General features: G+C 43.0%; 1 protein-coding gene across 4 annotated transcripts in view; it reads left to right on the top strand.

The window, feature by feature from the left end:
• PPFIA4 (PPFI scaffold protein A4) overlaps positions 1-21,178 on the top strand; it is a 3,163,248-nt gene that overhangs the window by 1,380,682 nt on the left and 1,761,388 nt on the right. For 3 of the 4 annotated variants that reach the window (XM_085600208.1, XM_085600219.1, XM_085600214.1), the window contains one exon: positions 8,048-8,122. The exons of the other annotated variant lie outside the window; for it this stretch is intronic. In XM_085600208.1, the coding sequence (XP_085456334.1) occupies positions 8,048-8,122 (75 nt within the window). The remainder of the gene's footprint in view (positions 1-8,047; positions 8,123-21,178) is intronic. 4 annotated transcript variants of the gene reach the window in all.

The following is a 21,178-nucleotide window of genomic DNA, read 5'->3' as shown; positions in this document are numbered from 1 at the left end:
GTTGCAGAGAGGTGTTCAGAGGCCACGCCCCTTTTTACAACACTCTTCAACGCAGCTCCGTGGCGCTTAGTGGAGGCACCTGGTGGGCTAGTTGGCCCCTAGGGGACCTCTGGATTGAAGAGGAATGGATTCCCCAACTTAAAACGCGCCATTTTTTTTTTCTATCGGCAGGATGCGTGCATCCAGGCGCCTCCTCCCGTTTTAAAAAATAAAAAAATATTTTGGGGCCTTGGGGGTCCTTGTGGGACCCCCTGAGCAGGCCTAGGGGGTCAGTGTGTTTCTACCCAGCCCCCTTTTCGCGTTTTGCGACTTTTATGGGGGGTTTCTTGTGCCTCGGTTCTACCGAGGCACAAGATGGCTGCCAACACTTCCTGATTCAGAGTGTTGGCTGCCAATTAAAATTCAGCTTGTGATCGGGAGGGTGCGCGGATCCTCCAAGGCCATAGATATATATGTACTTTTAACTGCATTTTCTCTGGAACTACTGAACGGATTTACACTATTTAAGCAAAAGGCACGAGTCTGAACTAAGGACTACCTCTTTGCCAAATTTGGTGTAATTCCGTTCAGCAGTTAGAGCTGTACCTGCGGCTAAAGGTCCTATGGGAAATTGCATGGGGAAAACGTGTTTTGGGCCCCCCCTTTTTTCTCACCCCTGCTTGACAAATCACCGTGAAACTTTCAGGATAGGAGCGGACCGGAGCTGGCCAAAAGTTTTGAAAATTTTGCGAAGATTCGTCAATCAGCTCCAAAGTTATTCCAAATAGAATGTTGCGGATTTCCTATGGAAAATAGGTCCTAACTACATCTACCTACTAGCAACCGCCAGTAGGTAATATATATATATATATATATATATATATATATATATATTCACTTAAAAAACCATAGGTTTCACACATGTTATAGTTAGGTGGATATTTCACTCGTAAAAAACCAATGAAATTCCCCCGTTATAGTTAGTTCAGATAACTATAACTCGCGCGCCCGCAATCCACTGCTCATGACGTCACATATTACATCACTCATGACATGGTCAGTGGCATCACTCATGACATCACTGATGATATCATCCTTGTGATAGAGTGGCGGTCGCGCGAGTTATAGTTATCTGAACTAACTATAACGGGGGAATTTCATTGGTTTTTTACGAGTGAAATATCCACCTAACTATAACATGTGTGAAACCTATGGTTTTTTAAGTGAATTTGCAAGGTTTTTTAAATGCTAATTCCTAACTATAACGTGTGTGAAACCTATGGTTTTTTCAGTGAATTTGTACGGTTTTTTAAATGCTAATTTATTTAGGTATTATTTTTTTTATATATTTATTTTACAATAAACTACGTATTAAAAATGTTTTTTTTTTTTTGGGTTTTCACCGCGCGCGCACGGTGCGCGCACCCCCACGATTTAAAAGAAAAAAAAAAAATTCTGCCTCAGGGGTCCTTCAGGGACCCCCTGACAAAGGCTAGGGGGTCAGGAACTCTCTACCCTGCCCCCTTTTCACGTTCGCCACCTTCCTTTTTCACTCTCGCACTGAAAACAAACAAAATGGCGGCCAACACTTCCTGATTTCGACCGATTCGAATGTTGACTAACATGTAACCACCAATCAGAATTACGCTCGCGCACGTTAGGGTGCTCGCACGGTGCGCGCACGGTGCGCGCACCCTGCGCGCGTATAGATATTGATATGCTTTTAAATGCTATTTTCTCAGGAAATACTGAACAGATTTACACCAGACCTGCAAAAGGCACTTCCTTGACCTTATGGCTACCTCTCTGCCAAATTTCAAGTAATTCTGTTCAGCCGTTCGGGCTGTAGCTGTGTCTAAAGGTCCTATGGGAAAATGCATGGGGAAAACGCGTTTTGGGACCCCCTTTTTTCTCGGCCTCTACTTGACGAATCACCCCGAGACTTTCAGGGTAGGAGCTGAACGGAGCGCCCCATTAGTTTTGAAAATGTCGCGAGGATTCGTCAACCGGCGCAAAAGTTATTCAAAATAGAATTTTCAGATTTCCTATGGAAACACGATCCTAACTATAACTATCTACTGGCGACCGCCAGTAGATAATATACATATATATATGTGTGAGTGTGTATATAGATATATATATATATATTCACGTCTCCTGGCTCATAAATCGCTTAGACCATGGCGCTTCACTTTCGGTGCGTATTTACAGGCAGAGCCATGCCACTATTTCAGTGTCCACAACAATCCTTTCAGATCATGAAAACGCACTCGCATCAAATTGCTTTCCCAAATAGTTTGACGCGGTTCGTTAACACAGTTGCCTTGATCGCGGTTAAAATGGCAGATTCAAAACAACCAATTATATAACTTTCAAAATGACATGTGATTCATGACTCACTACTCTAGACCAGGACCCCGAGTGATGTATTCTGGGATATGTAGTTTAACCAAAATGATAAATACTATTTGTTATTTAAACATGTTCTTTTTTTATGTGTGAAAAAAAACATTATTCATGTTTATCTACAATCTAATCTGTTACTATCTACAAAAAGTGTGTGCTACCCCACCATTTTACCACTTAAGACACGATTCCATCCCTTGCTGCATTTGTTGTTTCAATACTTAACACTATTCCTAAAAAGGGTTCCATATATCTGTGCACGAAGAAACGATTTACTTAGATTGCCCTACTCAAGGCGAGTGTTTTTGCGTGAGGCTAAGGGGCCTGACAACCACAATTGTGCCCTCCAGTGGGCCCCCTCTTGGCATTACCTTATTATTTTAAATTTTTAATAATAATTTATTCCTCCACTCATCCTCCTTAAGTCCTCATTCTCTTCCTGGTATCTTCAATGATTTTTTGTAAAGCATTTAGGGTGTCGGGGATATGATTGTATATGGTGATTACAAAAAATCATTGAAGAAACCAGGAAGAGAATGAGGACTTAAGGAGGATGAATGGAGGAATAAATTATTATTAAAAATGTTAAATAATTAGGTAATGTCACGAGGGGGCCCACTGGAGGACGCTTCAATAAAGCTGATCCAGATGGTAAAAATGGAGAAAAACAAAATGAAGCGGGGTCTCACCCGTTCATTTAAATGAGCCCCCTGGTGGGTAATGTTCTGGGGCCAATCCTATTATTATAATGCGGGGTCTATGCAGCACTGGGGACCTTAATCTCACATGTAAATTAGACGCAGTAGGGCACAGACACGTTTCGCAGCCTAGGGGATCGCCACCTCCCCGGGTATTGTTTAGTAATTGTTCGGGGGGCTTCGAGGCCAACTCAAGTCCGGGGATCGCCAGCCTCCGGGACTTTACTTAAATATGCAGGGTGGGCGTCGCCAGTCCCTGAAGCCTCGGTGGCCCTAGGCAGTGCCTTATTGGTTCTGTAATCACACGGGCAGGACTCATGGTGTTATAAAGTGATACACTAATAGAAGCCTTGCAGTTGTAGAATTACCTAGGTTTCATTTATGTAATAGTCTGTTGGTTTATATTTGGTAGGTGCACCGCAAAATTACAAATGTTTTCCCTGATAACCTCCTATCAACCGCCGATTTTCACAATAAACTACAGACGTGTGTTGTCAGAAAAAGAAGACCCATACACTCACTTATATATTGGTAAAAAAAATTACTTTTATTAAAACAACACAAATAAATGGAAACGCAACTTTATTCGAACAAACAACAGTAAAACATTAAATAAGTGGGTGGGACTCCTCCAGAAGCAGCGTACAAAACCTGCAAGACAAAAAAGAAACATAAGTATGTGTGCCATGTGCAAGAGAAAAAGAAAGGCAGTCAGAATGAAATGAAGAAAGTGAGAATGGGACAGAGAGCCACTAGGTGGAAGGGAGAAGGGGAGGGAGAATCAAAAGAACAGAGGGAGGAGGAGACAGAGCGTCGGCCTACTGCATCCAGCCTAGCCCTCACTGTTCACCTCCCGTCACCCGTGTGTCTGGGATGCTGGGTTCCGCGAGAAAGAGTGCGGTCCAGCAAGTCTTTAAAATGAAACAGAGATATGAATGAGGCCAGAGATTACATTATTATCTACGGCAACATCGCTTGCCTGCACCTGTGCACCAAGGCTGCGGCCCCTCATCCCCTTCCCCCACACTGTGTTCAATTGCAGCTCTTGCGCACCGAGGCTTCACTGCTCACCTGCCACAACCGGTGTGTACAACGACGTGCCGGTGCGAGCTCCAACTCTGGGGTGCCGCTCTTACCGTGGCACAGCAGGTCTCCGGTCGGGGACGGTGTCTTGATACCACGATGGAAGGCATCAGAATGCCCAGGGCCTCATCTGGTGCCACTAACTCAGTGTCTGAAAAGGGAGAAATAATATAATGGCGGAAACGTCTTGAGGTAAATGAAGGTTTATTTCAAGCTTAATAGAGAACACCAGTTCAGTGTATCCTTCCTTCTTGAAGTACGATCTACCAACTGTTAGTGGTAATCGTGGTTCAAAGAGGAGTTGGAGTGCACGAGAATACACATGGTAAATTATAATATGTTATGGCAAAGTTCACATACAAAGGAACAGAGCGCATGCTAGAAGCATAATGTGCACGTGCAATGCAGTGGCGGAAGCCTGTGTGCATGTACACTTAGTAGTCAGCTCACTACAGTGCCCCAAAAGACAACACCACGTGTCTGTAGGGCAGCGCTGCCCGCTGGCTCAGGCCTACAGTATGGTCCAGCAGGTCCTTAAAATGAGACAGAGATGTGACTGAATGAGGTCAGAGATCACATCATTACGCACGGCAACATCGCTTGTTCGCACCTGCGCACCCAGACTGATGCACCCCACCCCTCCCACCGCACTGCGCTCAGTTGCAGCCCCTGTGCACCCAGGCCCCACTGCTCACCTGCTGTCATTGGTGTGTGTCCAAACACGACGGCCAGCAGGGTTCACAATTCAGATGTAGTTTTGATTGCCAGGATGGTGTACACCTAATGTATCCCTTTTTTTTATTGTGCATTGTGATATGCGAGGTGGATGCGGCCATATCACCTGAGGCAGTGTGGAAGAACTGGGACATGTGGCGTAGTCTTTATCCTATTTATACGTACGCAAAGTGGGCTGGGCTTGCGTACGCCAGGCCAGCGTAGAGGTGTGAATAATTATTCCGGGGACCTGGGCGTTGTTCAGTTCCTGCCTGAGCAGGAAGTGTACTTATGTGTGTGTCCCTGTTGCAGTTTTGACATCGCACAATCCGCAATTTACATTAATGTAGCATGTACCGGGAGGGCGGCAACTATCGCTAATGAGATGCTGTCCGAAAACATTGAATGGACAACATCACATGTCATTGTCAAGCTTGTGGATATGCGCAGACACGTATGTCAATGGTGTGCGGTATTATTGAAAGTGTTGCTATCACGAAGCGCACACATGTGGATGTGCTCGGATGGAGGGAGGATGAGCAGTGAGGTTACGTCATACACAGTGATAACGCTCATTACAGTCAAGCAATGCATGTCAAACGTGAATCTGAAAGTCTCACATATGACACACTACTATACTGGTAAAGCCCGACAACAGAGCTTACTGCAACACAAATCTACACATTACTCTTTACTGTTTGTCACATGTGATCTAGGATGTGCACTTTCTTTATTATTGTGGTATTGCTAAATACGTTGCACTCTTTCCATTAGTTAAGCCTGTCTGTTGTGTTACATATCCAGCAAGGTTTGAGCCAAGGTTTATTTATCGAACTGGTGTGTTGGACACTATTTTGGACTTGTTACTTGAGAAGGACTCCCATCCTCCCCCACTAATAGCCAATTACACACATATTTCTGAAGTTACAGTTTTTACAGTTTGGGAAATGCGCAACTTCCAATACATGTAAAAAAGGAGTACTGCCATTGCTATGTGGTGGTTAGTGTGCAGTTGCCCACAGTCTTTGGCAAGAAGGTGAACTAGTAAGAAACATAAGCATAGCTGAAAGTGTGGATGAAGCCCACGCTACAGATTCCCTCTGCTCCGCTGTGTGCAAGAGGGGCATTGCCATCTAGGCTTCACCTCATGCAAAATGTTAAATGTCGAAAATAGAGAACACCCATCAATAGTGCATCAATTATTTTCAGGTTTGAGCTCCTATACTTAAGCTTTATTAGTGTTGAAAAATCCTCCAATAAACAATAATTTCATAGTTCCATAAGTCTTTCATTGCCTTATGGGGTTTCTAGTTCTAACACTTTAAAATCCTAAATATTCTATCTTTTGCTCAGATTCCTTTTTCTCAGTGTATTTCTGATGTATTAGTATTAGTTTTTGCAGTTTGGTAAAAAACAAATCTTGACACGAGTTTCTCTCTTGATAATTCTGACCGGTAACCCGGATGGCAGTGTCTCCAGCTCGAGGCCCCTCGCAGAAAGCTGAGTGCAATGGAACTGGAGAGTTGAGTACACCTAGGAGGCGTGACTGTTCTATGACTTCCTGCCTCAGCCAAAAACAAAGTCTGTATTTTTCCAGGCTTCTACTGAAATCACTGAAAAAATGCGAACACTTAAGAAACGCAACCGTTCACTGTAAACACACACAGTCGTGATTGTAACTGTACAAAAGCACCGCGGGCGCATAAATAAACTGCGCCTCTTGCAGGAGGGAGGAGAGAGGGGGCGGCCCACGGCCTATGGCATTGTTGAGGTACAGAACGAACACGGTTCACAATTACTGTACTCCAGAGCATTGTATCGGAATAAACACGGCTATGCTGTTCGTGACTGAACTCGGTTCCTCTGTACTTAAAGATACCTCCACATGTCTGCTCAGGGGAACACAGAGTGGGGGGGGGGGGGGCTCATCACGTTCAGGTCCAAGCAGGAACGCGTGATTCTAATGGTGAACACTACTATTGCTTTCAAAACCTCAATGTTTCCTAAAAATATATATGATGGTTTCTTGTTTCCTGTTTTTTGACCTTGGGTGAAAATAGAGCAAAGTATGTCCTGCCTTTCTCCTTATAAGACAGAGGGGCATTGGTGCAGAAGAGGCGGTCTGATTCAATGTAAACGTAACGTGTTTTGATTACCACAAATATGTACATTTTGATACCCTTTTCATTGGAAATTGGATAGGGCAGACCCCAGCTCCACACCACCTTGCACTTTTAACATTCTGTTTTCCTTACCAAGCCAGAAAAGCCACATTAGATACATCCCAGGCTGTTGTAGAGAGGTCTTTGGACTGGATACTGAATTATTACATCAGCCCTGCCTTTGGTACTTGTGTATTGAGGGACATTTCAGTCACACGTCCTTGGGTCACTGTCCAGAAAGGGGGTGCAGTGCATCGCAGGTGTAAAGTGAACTGCTCCTTGACACTGGGGTTAGTAATCGTGACAAATACTGCTTTGAGAGACTTCCACAAGCATTGGGTGTATTTGTGCATGTTAACACTGGTTTCCTGCTTCGCCTCATACATTGTCAGGTGGAAGGTGCGATTTGACATGGGCGGCGTGGGTTTTTACATATACTGCCAGCTTGCAAACTGGGAGATGTGTTGAAGACTTGTTGGCATTTTGAAGTGCTGTTTCTACCGCATCCTACAAATTGCTTGCCACCATGATGCTTCCACTAAATATATGTCCTAACTGCCTTGTCCAACCATGAGCCAGTGGACTGACATAGTACACTGCCCCAGTGCCAAGTGCAATAGTAAATTCTATGGTTCCTTTCACAAGAAGGTGTGCAGTAAAGTCACCATGATACACCATGGAACATGACCCAATATTTCACCAACTATAGGGTACGTGTCAGATACCTGCTATCACAGGTGCACTGATACTGCATCTGGGGACTTGACAATTACTGGTGTTATTCTCAATGTGGATATGGGCAGAGACATTGTCAATCTTTACCAGTCAAAGACCACACTTTGAATTAGAAAAATCCTTGGTGGGTTGCACGTACCCACTGATCGCTCATGGACGTAGCGCCTCCAACCACGTGCATGCTGCTTTTATGTGCTCTCAACATCTTCATGCTGCAGAACTAGTTCTCCCTGTTCGATTGACAATTGTACTTTTCTCAACTAATTCTAGGTGCGAGAGCGCTTGCGTGCTGCATTAGAAAGAGTGGGAGCCTTAGAAGAACAGCTCGCAGCTGCCTGCCAAGAGGTAAGAATGGTAATATTTCGTCTTTTGTTGCAGGAGGGGAAATTTAACCTTCTGCCAACCTTCCGGGGTTCTTGGAGGAGCAGAAGGGAATTCCGCTCCTATCTTCTCTCCTGAAATGCAACTGCAGGGTGCAGATCAGGACACGAGTAAACACTAAAAAAATTGCACATGCGGGAAGTCACCTTGTGTTATGAAAATAATGTGAACAGAGTGGTGGATTGATTTTTATATTTACGCATCTTGTCTCAATAGTCAGGTTCCATTGTTTCTGAAGTTTTACCTGCTGAATTTCTAGGGAGAGTCTCTGCCTTATATATTTCCATAAAGACCTGCCACTTGAGCGTATTTTGAGGTCCAGTGAAAGCCACATGCAAAATTTATTGTTGCAGCATGCTCTTATTTTTAAAAAATAATTACTATGAAAAAAATGAATTTTTTTTTTTTTTGAAAAGTGAAGTACAACCCAAGCAAAGAATAGCGTTGTTTGTTAAGGTAAACCATAGCAGTCATTCCATCCAGGGGATTCGCTTAGAAAGGGAGAGCAACTCGGCTTGTTGCTGTTTTTGCTAATAGTTAGCAACACTCACACAGCACTATGAATGTATTGTAACACCTGACAAGACTCATTCTTGAGTGGTGCCTTCAGAGTTTACACATTGCAGTTTACTTTTTAGGTTTCATTGTTTCTCAATTACTTTTGCGAGCCTGCGATATATTTGGGATGAGACTCTGCCCGGTGGTTCATGTTAGCAGTTGCCGTTAATAGTTTCCTACCTGGATGTGACTGCATGGCTCGCTGGTGGGTGGGGGGCGCGCAGGGTGTCACAATTGCAGAAGGGAGAATCATAAAAAAATGTAAAAAAATAACTTACCTTGCCACCGGGTCCTGCGTCTCAGCTCCTGCTCTCCTGCCTCCGACTTCAGGAACAGGAAGCAGGCAGCTAGGCTCCCTCCCCTAAGCCAATCACAACGCTGCAATGCAGCGTTGTGATTGGTCTGAGCACTGTGACACGTCACTCAGCCAGGGGCTGGAGGGATGGGCATGTTCTCCATGCAGGCTGTAATGCAGCCTGCTTGGAGAACGAGGAAAGTGCGCATGACTAGTTTGGACGGCCTGAAAGTGCCAACCAAACAATCATTGCGCACTTAGGAGTGGCCAAAACACTCCTCACCTGCCCTGCTCAGAGAGCAGAGCTGCTCCGCGCACCCGCCCGCCTGCGAAGCAGCATGTTTTTGTTTCTCGCACTGCTTGAAAGCAGTGGGCGATGCTCCTCCGCCATAGCAGAGGAGCTGCCGGTGTGTGCTTGCCTCACCCGCCTATGTGATCAAATGCATGCAAGCTAGGCTCAGGAGGGTTTGTGAAATGTAATCTCAGTTTGCCCATGCTTTCCATCCAATGGTCCAGGACATGGCCAAACATCATGTCTCCCAGGTTATGCAGTTCTGACAAGTCCTGTCTTTTAATGGAAAAGCTCCAAGTTGTGGAAGACGGTGTTTCTTTTCCATAAACTGTTGACTCTGTCTTGTCAGGTAATCAAGAAAAAGTAGGTATGCATTATAGGAGACAATGTTGAACCTCAGGCATGTATGAGGCAATGTGCCCTTAAATGGCACCCAAGCACAAATGAAATAATTAACATTTCAAAGAAAATAAGCCTTCTGACGCTGATAGCAAATTGCAAACCATAAAGGTTTATTAAGATAATTAAAGGCAAAATAAGAAAGGCAAAAATATTCTGTAGTCAACATTTAAATGCAAAACAAATCAATATAGTGAATTAGCACAGACCTCAATCAAAAGCAGCAAAGAGCATGACATGAAGTCAAGATTCAGAGGAAAGGATTCCAAGTCTAAAGCATGAGGCAGACTGATAGGTGTTCAGTCTCCAGAGTCAGCAGTAAGAGGAATGGCTCATCTCTAAAATGTACCACCTTTCAAAGAAAAGTTCACAAGAGAAGTCAATGAGAATCACAATACAGAATTACGTCATCTATTGCCACCATGCAGCACTATCCCCTAACCTAATACCAGCGTGCCCTATTCTAACCTAATGCCATCCGGTGTGACAGAACAAACCTAGTTACACAAAACAGGGAAGCCTCACAAAATGAATACAGGCGTAAAGGAAGAGCCTTGAACATTGCTAACGGCTTCCACAGTGATTCTTCAAGAACAGCATGTCCATACACAACATTGTAGCCATGCACGTTTTGTTATGTGTGATAAAGAGAGAAATGAAAGCAAACATCAAATCTGCGACAGAAACCAAAAGAGTCGAGGCTTAATTTGGGCCTAGTTAGCACAGTAAAATACAGTACTGCATGGTGCAGTGTTTCCTGCAGAAATGTTCATGATGTTAAACACACATTTTTATTAAATCAAGAGATCTTTTAGAAATTCGAAGTGATCCTTCTGCCATTTTAATGTGCTGCAATGTCTAATTCTTGCTGAAGGTGCTCGGAAAAGCAAAGTGAGTAATTCTTTGCGGTGGTTTTTGTTGTTCACTGTAAGAAATTGGGTTGTTGGTTCACTGGGGTGTTACTCCTGGTCAAGCGACAGCCAGAAACCTTTTCAGGGTAAGGCACAAGGAAACCCCAAATTAACCTGTGCGCAACGACCTGGTAGTTTCGCGCAGAGCAATCAGGCTTTACTTGGAGGTGATATGTAAAGTATTTGTGCCTTGATCGTTGGAAGACAGAGATTTTTTGCGGTACAGTATACCTTCTGTCTTCTAGAAAAAAACAATAGAGTATACTGTTCTGATATCAAGGTAATATATTAAATACCAAGATTCCAATCAGTCAGTAGGAGCATCTGCTCATAGGAGCACAATCCCTGACCAACCCGAAGGTGACATGCTTCTTCATTGGGCCTTGCTTCTTATTGGGCTAGCTCTGGGAAGCCCAAAAGGCCCCTCAAGACGCATTTCTGGTGATGTTATTATTTGCCAGAAGAGGTCTGGTCTGCCTTTTACGACTTGCCATCCTTGGCATGTTTTTCCTGTCTTTTTGCTTCTGACCTCCTGTTTTTAAATGTGTGCTACATTCAGTTTTGCTTGTTTTAAAACTCTGGATTCTTAAACATTGCTGATCAATGCTAAAAGTACTCCCTGTGTAAATTTTGATTGGTTATCCATGATATGCATATCTGATTTACTGGTACGTCCCTAGTAAAGGCCACTGTGTGTGCCCAGGACCTGTAAATCAAATGCTACTAGTGTGCCTGCAGCATTGATTGTGCCACCCACATGAGTAGCCCTGCAACCATGTCTCAGACCTGCCACTGCATTGTCTGTGAGTCCAGTTGTAAACTGCCTTGTCGACCTGGCAAGTGCACCCACTTGCCAGGCACAAACCTTCCCCTTTTCTACATGTAAGGCACCTCTAAGGTAGGCTCATGGGCAGTGTGCAGTGTATGTGAAAGGTAGGACGCGCGCTAGTGTGTTTTACATGTCCTGTTAGGAAAATAATGCCAAATTTGTTTTTAGGTCCAGCATTCGAGACCTCTTGTATATACTTTATTATATACTTATATGTGTATGCACTTTGTGGGCTCTGGAGATCAGCCCTAGGACTTGTCTGCTTCCGCTGAGGGACTTTTTTTCTGTTCAACTGCCTCTATTTAACTGTCTTGATAGAAAACGACCAGTAGTGGTCAGTAAAATACCAGAATTGCTTTCTGCTGAGGGACTTTCTTTTTTTAAAATTTTTCTGGCGACTGCCTCTTTTTAACTTTCTTGATAGAAAACCACCAGCAGAGGTCAGTAAAATACTAAAACCACTTTAGCATTCTCTAGATTCCAGTCCATAGAAATTGTCTTCCAAGAGCACCCGTAGACAATAATATTTTTTTTAAATCTTGTATTTTCAGTGATATGACCACAGAGGCCCTGATTTTATATTAAAAACAGAGCTTTGGACTACACCATTTCCCGCTGAAAGACATTATTTCTCTCCATGAGATCCCATACCTGGGGTGTCATGCAGTTTGATGCTTACTTTCCCTCCATGTTAAAGAACAGTAGATATTTCAGCACCCAGGCTAATGTGCTGCATAGCTAAATACATATAAGGTTCCAAAGACAAGACTCATTGCATTGCAAATGCCTATTCATTTTTGCAAGACTATTTATCCCATAAGTTGTCATTGGAGCTACCTTGAACCATCTTACACGTGTAACTTTCCATTGGGAAGAGATATAGATTTGAAATTTGGATTCCCTGAACTCAGAATTTAAAAATACATATTTCTGTGAAGATGGTTTTTAAATTGAGGGGTTTAAAATTCCACTTATAGGAACTGTGCATTTTCTTGCTTTACCATTATGGGCCTCTGCCTGCCTGTGAAATCCACATGGGGTTTAGACTGACAACCGGGCTGCTTGTGCATTCGCTCTAGACAGTCACACAAAAGGAGCGGAGGTGTGCCCTACATATCCTGATTGCCCATCAGCAGGCTGATGAGTCTTGCTGAGCTAGAGTGGTGGGGGGGTTGTCACTGGCACCTGATTAGTGCTTTGGCTGTCTCACGCAAGGCAGTTTCCACCCCCGGTAGTGCGTCTAGAGCCAGGTCAGGCAAAGGCATGGTCTTGTGCAATACAAAGATTTTCCTTTGAAGTATGCCTACTTTAAAGGCAGAAACTGATATAAGTACTAGAGCTGTGACCCCACATTTTTAGAACACTTCTGGACTAAGAGAAGTTTCTGCCAAGAAGAAGAGCTGGAGAAGCTGTAGGAGGGGAACTGCCACTCTGCTTCTGTCTTGGACAGTAAAAGGACTACACTTTGCTTTTGTATCCTGCTTGCCAAGGTTCTCCAAGGGCTTGTGTGTGCTTGCCTCCTGTTAAGAAGTCGTAAGCCCATCAAATACTTCATCTGCAACTCCTGAACTCCTCTGCTGAGAGTTCTGACCTGCCAAGTGGTGCCAATTCCAGTTCTGGGCCCTTGGACGTGGCTTCTGCTGCAAGAAGAGAAGAAAATCCATGCATCGAATTTCAGCACCTGTTTTTCCCATTGCAAGCTTACCATGTGAATGAAAAACCAATTAATCACTGCAGCGCAGCCTAAGAATCATCGCAGCACCTGTCGTGTGGCTCCAAGATTGCCACAACCTGAGTCTTGAGCACTCTGTCTCTGACATCCAAGACACCCACTCTGACTCTGCCACAGGCCCTGCTGTGCTGCTGATGATTAGACGCATCACGTGCTTGCGCCTGGGAAAATAAATGCAGCGCCTGTTTTGCCACCGCAGCATCGACCCCAGTGCACCCAGATTTTCCATGCATCGAACCGATGTGCCAAATCTTCATTGAAGTTGCCCAGCAGTAAGGAACTGAGGCCGCATGTCTGGAAATTGACGCATCACCTCCCCTGACAGTAAGGACCTGACGCATCACCTCCTCTGTGCTGCAGTAAGGAACCAACGCATCACCTCCTCTGGAAGTAAAGAATTGACCCATCACCTACCGTGAGAGTAAGGAACCAACACATTGCTTTGCTTTTACGGCCCCTCACCTCACTGCAGCTGTTTTCGTGTTTGATTTTGACACATCCTAGGTACTTTGTGATAAAAGTGACACATCCATAATTTTCAATGATTGAACCATTTTAAACCTTTTAAAAGTGATATCTTTGCTTGTGTATGTTGAATTTTTGTCATTTTGGCCTTGTTGTAATCAGATGAAGATTCATTATTTTTCTAAAGTGTGTGGTGTCCGTTTGTAGTGTTTGACTGTGCTACTGTGTGTGTTTATGTGCATTACTTTGCACATTACCTCTGAGATAAGACTGACTGCTCATGCAAAGCTACCAAGGGGATGAGCAGGGGTTATCTTGGGTGTGTAATCCCCTTACCTTGAGTATCAGGAAGGGTCCCTACTTGGACAGGGTGCAAGCCACTGCGAGCTAGAGACCCCCATTTCTAAAATGGGTGTATTGATGATCACCACTAAATTGGAAGATTGGATGTCAGGGTGGATTAAAATTGACTATAGGTATTTCTCTGTCTTTTTAATCGGGAATAGAAGATCTATGTTGAGGTTAAAAATGCATAAAATATGGGAAACCTTAGGCAATAATGTTCCTAGTATCTTCTATTAAGTAGCCATTCTTTGGTACAAGATACATGTGGGGTTAAATTGAATAGGATTCATGCTCAACATTTTTCATGCTTCTTCTGTCCCTAAGAATCAATGACATTTCATCAGGACCTATAGAACTGCACCTAATCTTCTCTAGGGATGAAGATTCTATCTAATAGTGTGAAGTCAGTGATCCTCTCTTCTGTGAATATCACCCAAAAATGTGGCTATATTACCAACTTACACTCCCTATGTGTAGGTTGCAGTTTAAGTGCTAGTGACCTGGTTGCAAAAGACAATCATAACAAATACCAGTTAAACAAATATCGGTCAAGCACTTGATGTGCTAAATCAGAATACATTGAGAATCATGCTCACTTTGTCCTGTTTGACATCACAATTCTAAAATAGAGAAATATGCATCACGCACATGCATCAAATATGCACTAAGATAATGTGGAAGCAAAGTGTGTAATACAAGCACAGCCATGCCAGTGCAGTAAGGAACAATGCCTCAACCTTGCCTTCCTACATTAAGGAATAGGCCCCTTGGACTGCCTGGACAAAATGTTCTCAGGAAATGCTCCTGACGGTTTAAGGATTTCTGACAATGAGAACAATCACTATTAACAAATGCTCCCGCCGCCATGTGTATGGCCAACAAGCCTGCCAGTAAAGGGCACTTACTTTCTGAAGGCTGGATGTCGGCTGATTCAACTACCCCTTGTCCACATCGCCTGAAGTATGGAGCCGGCGGGGGACATAATATGCACCATCCAAAAGTCAAAGGTAGCATCACGCCTGTGTCGCTCACAGCACGATGGTAGGCAACGCTGGCATTGGGGAAAATTAATTCCATAGGAAGACTAAAGAGAACAGTAGGACTTGGAATGCTGAAAAAAGCTTAAAGCCACATGTATTGAGATCAGGACCACATCGGGCATCATCTTGAAAGTGATACTATTGTTATGGATCCAGATGAGCAACGTTTTTTAACATTTTAGAAAAGCAAGAGGTGGTTGTGTAATTAACAGAAATGTTTGGAAAATGTATGTGTAGTACATCAAGATGTATATATTTATTCATATTCTGCTGAGTTTAACAGCAGAAAGCATATAATTGTAAATCAAATAACAAAATAAAACGCAGATGAGCGGTACCTAACTACTTGATGGGCAATGCTCTCTCAAAGTAGGTGTGCCTGAATGTTGGATATTCCTTGAAAAGGTACTGACCAACATCCAACCGTGAAGGTATACATCACTGGAATTAGTGGATGCCCTAAGAGGAAGGCGTAAAGTTTAGATTCCCGAACTGTATAAAAGGACAGTGAAGAATCACTGTGGTATCTGTCAGGTGGGTATAATTCATGAAGGCTATATTGCCATCTGTGAAGAGGATATGTAAAAGAGGGGAGCAGGGTTGTATGCTCTAGTAAGAATAGACAGCACAGGCGGCCCAACAACTGTGTCATGATGTAACCTCTCGCTCTTCCTCATATTATATACCTTATGATATAGAGTGCGATGGCCTAGAAACCTTGAAATTTCTGCCCAGGGGAAAACATTATTAAGAACATTGTTTGTTTTTATGGTTTAACACTCAACGTTGTTCTTTCTCAATCAACTTTCTTTGGTTTGCATCCCCGGTAGGAAGTGTCTCTATAATTACCAACTGCTTATCGTCTGGGAAGTGTCTTGCTGTAATGTGGTGTGTACCCATTTTAGTTGTACTGCGCAGACATCTAAAGTTGCTCCTAGGTTAGTTGATACAGATTTTAATACGTCCCGTGGTCATCCCTATGTAGTGTAAGCCACATGGGCATCTGATTTGGTAAATATAGTTTTTTATTTTACATTTTGCATGTTTCAGCCATTTCCACCTTTCTTCTGATCCCAAGTCCATTTCTCTTGTTGTTCCTGTAAGAATGCTAACATTACACTGTCCACATGGGCAGTATCCAATGACTTGTCCTGATACTGTAAGAGGGTGTAGTTCTTCTCAGTCTGTGAAGGACTAAAAGGTCCCAGAGGTTACTGGTTCATTTGAAGCCTAACAGGGGCCATTCAATCTCCAATTCACCGCTACCCAATAAAGGCCACCATTTGTTGATGATTCTTTTGATAATGTTAGAAGAAGGAGTATATGTTGTCACATGTGAGTTTAGGTTGTTCATTCCTGGTTTGTGTTGCAAGAATGGCTTCTCTATTGTTATTATGGGCCCTTGTTCATGTAGTGGTTAAGATCTTTTCAGGATAATTCCGGTTGCTTAATTTGTTGGTCAAGTCATCTGCTTGTATTTCAAATGAAGATATGTTGCTACAATTTCTTCTGATTCCTAAGAACTGGCCACAAAGGAGGTTTGTTCTTAAGACTTGTGGGTGATGACTATTGAAGAGGAAGAGACTATTCTGGTCCGCTGACTTATAGAATGTTCTTGTTCAGCCCTTCAACAGTAAAACAGTGAAAAACACACCACAAAAGGATCTCACAACTGATTTGGAAAAATAGAGTAATTTTTTATAAATATCAAAGACCATAATGGCAAAATCCAATTAGTATAACCAGAGTTACTGAATTTTAGAGTTGCCCTCAGCGAGAGATATGAGAATCTGGGCCGGGATTGTACCTCACCGCAGGTGATATGTTGGTTCCGAGGACTACAGAGGCAATGCAGGTCTTTACAATGAATCCAATCCATGCAGCAGCAGCAATGCGGCAATTATGCTTAGGGATGCGCTGTGGCCGAGAAGATGCATCAGTTCTGCTCGGGATGCGTTGTTGAGCAGAGAAGATACACTGGTTCCGCTGGCAGGGACCTTAGCCCACTCTCATGGGTCCAGGATTAGGGTAGCATCACCTGGCAGGATATACTCACAGATGGAAAAGTCCAGGTGCAGGTGCACAATGGTTGGAAGCTTGTTATGTCCCTAAGGCTTCATATCAGGAGCCCAGCCCTTGGTGTCACTCTGGTTCTGGTTTCAAGTGATTTAGGGACCAGTGTTTCCCACCCAGGCAAGAGGGCAGCAGGTCAGCGAAGCAGGAGTCCAGTAGAATGCAGTCCAGCAGGGTTGCTGTCCTTCAAGGGCACATGAGTCATCCTTCCTGGCAGAGCATCCACAGGTCCAGAAGTGTACTAAAGTGGTTGTGTCTGACGTCCTCCTTTTATACACATTTGTGCCTTTGAAGCGGGGAGAAGCTTCTAGAGGCATGCCTTTGAAGTGCATAGATTCCCTGCCTTCCCTGGCTCTAGACTAACTACAGGGGGTATGCAGCCCTTTGTGTGGGGACGGGACACAGACTATTCAGGCGTAACTGAGATTGGGCCCAGCTACTCCCTCCCATCCTGCTATTGATGGTCCACCTAGTCAAACATAAGCTCCAATTGTGTGTGACTGTCTAGGCGAAATACACAAAGCCAAACGGCCATCTACATCCAGTCATGTGACCAAAGGCAGGCTGCAGGCACCAAATGGCTAAAGCAAGAAAATGGCAACTTTCTAAAAGTTATATAGCGAAAGCAAATTACAGCTAAAATGCACTCAATAGTAATCCAATTAATTCAAGTAATCTTTTCTTCAAAATTCATAAAATTAAAGTGTGCACCAAGTAGGGGGCTCTGTCAGCCTCCTGATACAAATGTAGACAACAGCAACCTGGATAAGTATCCAAGAATTCCAGGTGCACTACTATCATGTCACTTAATCCTAAGTGTACATGTAGTAATGTATGTCAATATGACAATATTGGTGAGACAATCGTAATCAATATAATCAATGTATGACTTAACACTCAACAAACTGCATCAAAACACTTCCAAAAAAACATCAAACATAGATGTTGTCCAATATCAGAATCTGCTTTAATTCAGTCCATAGCAGAAATTCTTCGAAAGAAACACGATGATGCTTGACTCAGCATAACAAATCAGATGAAAATGAGTTTTCCCAATGCATTTCGGGCTGAACTGTGCCCTTCATCAGGGGAATCTAAAACATCAATAATTACAATAAGTGTCAAAGGTCATACTTCAAGCTATGTACATCGTACTTATGTTTGATAGAGAGCTCATTCAGAGAAGCGCCAAGGCTAGAGATCAATTGGACGGAAATTTAGGCATTCAATAATGAGAACGAGAAACAAAATAAGTGCACGTAAAAAAATATAAAGAGAATGATATAAAGACAAGCCGTATGGACCATGAGAAAGAAAATGCACCCAACATGCAGGGCTGAAGTGATTAAAACAATGGAGAGATACCTCAAGAGGAACGCCAAAATCAAAACACGATGAAATATACCGGCACAAGTACTGTGCCATCAACTGTGGGATTGAAAAAAGGGTGCATAATGAACTGCCAGAACATGTATCTAAGAGTACCACCAGTGCATTTCAAGTGATAGAAGAAAATTACTTCAGATGACGACTGCTAACAATCAACTGGAAGTGTAAAATTCTATGAGATAAAGAGTATAAAATTCTTGTAAGTCCGAAACGCTAAAGACTCTAATAAAGCGAGATGACATTCAAAATGAGACGCGTCTTACCAAAGCATAATAGTGCACTCCAGGAGAGTTCCACAGCCTGAATCGCTAGGGTGAACGCAATGCCGAGCCCAACCTTAACAAACCAAGAAATAGAATACGGAAAGCGGGTCATACGTGCCCCGCGTCAATGCTGTGAAGATAGAAAGAGGACTACACCAAAGAAATAAAAGTAAATAAACACTGTGATCCCTCGATAAAAAGTGAACTGCAGAGCCTGTATGTGCAGTTTGAACTGCCATTTAAATATGGTCAAAAATACGTTTTTCCAGGCCCACACTTTCCTTTTTAATACATTTAGGTCATGACCAGGGTAGGCCCTGGACAGCCCAGAGGGCAGGGTGCAATGTATATAAAGAGCAGGACATGTACTTTTAAGTTTCGCATGTCATAGTAGTTAAAAACTCTTTAATTCATTTGTCACTGCTGCAAGGCCTATATCTCCTATAGGATAACATTGGTATTACCTTATTACATTATAAGTGTAAATGGGAAGATATCACTGGTTCTGGTTTGGTGTCTTGAAATCCTAATTTAAAATCCTAATTTACTGTTAAGTCGGATCTTAAATTACAATTTTGAAAATGCCACTCTACAATCGCAGGCCTGAGACATGTTATGAGGGCTACTTAAGTGGGTGGCACAATCTGTGCTGCAGGGCCACTAGCAGATTATAAATTACAGGCCTTGGGCACATGTAGTGCACTTTACTAGGGACGTATAAGTAAATTAAATATGCTGATTGGGTATAAGCCAACTCCACCATGTTTTAAAGAGAGAGCACAATCAGTTTAGCATTGTTTAGCAGTGGTAAAGTGCACAGAGTCCTACAGCCAACAAAAACAAATTCAGAAAAAGGGCTAGGAGGAAGACAAAAACGTTTGGAGATGACCCTGCATTAAAAAAGGCAATTTTGTACATTTACCTTAAGGATTTTGTTTTAAAAAAAGATCTAAAAGAAAAACAAGAAAACTGAAGCAAACCTTCTGAAGGAATACCCTGAAAACTGGGCGTTTATCTTCCCAGCTCTATGATCAAATATCTTCTTGTTAACTATTTAAAGAAAGAGCTTTAAAGCATACTTTTCCAACACCATTTCTGCTGGCTTAAAAAAACCTTTCTAGTGCTAACAAAAGATGGATGATCAAGAAAAACCTATTAAGGAGACCAAATGTTGATCTCTTACATATGCTGTAATGTATGTGGAACACAAATTCCTGGTTATCATTTGTCAGAAAGTGAGTTATTAATTTGGGAGGACGGCACCAGTCACTTAAAAAATAAAAACATGAACATTGGCGCAATCCCTCTCATGGAATACTGTGAAAACTGGACGTCTATCTGCCCATCTCAATGATCAGATAGCTTTTTTTTTGCTTCAATTTTTTGGGGGAGTACAGCAAAGGAATACAACATGAACACATTATATCTAAGCGTAAAAGTACTGAACAATGCAAGACAGTGCAATTTGATACAGTTCACAAAGGAGGGGAGGGGAGGGAAGGAGGTATGGAGATATTCAAAGTCCAAGGGAAGCTGATATCCAAGAATAACCCCACTAATCATCACACCTTCCTGCCCACCCCTACAAATCTACTAATCTAGCTGACATCATGACTTACTCACAACCTCTACTATTCATGACTGATCCCAGCAGCTCCTCCATTTATTCCCCTTTGTATCACACCACCTCTTCCACTGTGACCCTCCCAAACAGCCCACTCATAGCTCCCCCTCCCATTACCAGCCACTACACTCTGTAATCTAGTCCCAACCCTAGCATCCTTCCCTTTCTTATGCCTTAAAGACATCAACATGACATACACATCTATCTCTCATCACATGTACCCTTTGCACTTTCTATCAACTTTCCCACAAGCCATCCTGTAGCCAAACACACATCATCCTTTCCCTCCTTTCTTCTCTCAACATTGCTATCACCTATCCAATCATCCTATTCACTCTCAACACACCCATTGACTACTTAACCATACTGTTTCAACCGAGGAATGAAACACCAACCACCCCTCCTACCAATTACTTTCTCCTCCACATTAGTGTGGAGGCCACTATCACTTTAACCAATCTTTTACTCACACCATTCACTACACAAACGTCTTATCTATCCACCTCCCTGAATAACCTGCAAGAATCCCCTACTCCCCAACACTATTCTTTTCTACTCCAATTCCAGATTCTCTGCAACCAACTGCTGGATCCAGAGTAGACCCCATAATGTCACTCCTAACAATACCCCGTTCTCTTATAATGATTTTTTCTCCTCCCTTACCCTTTGTTCTAATAAAATTGAAGTACTATCCCAAGATGCCTCCCACCTCTAACTCAGTGACACACTCAAATACTGCTTACCCAAAAATCCTCATCCTACTTGAACGAAGAATACATGAGGCAAAACTCAAGACAGGTTCAAT

This window comes from Triturus cristatus, chromosome 1_2 (assembly GCF_964204655.1).
Source record: "Triturus cristatus chromosome 1_2, aTriCri1.1, whole genome shotgun sequence".
NCBI lineage: Eukaryota > Metazoa > Chordata > Amphibia > Caudata > Salamandridae > Triturus > Triturus cristatus.
Note: the sequence above shows the minus strand (reverse complement) of the source record. Positions and strands in the feature narration are given on the sequence as shown.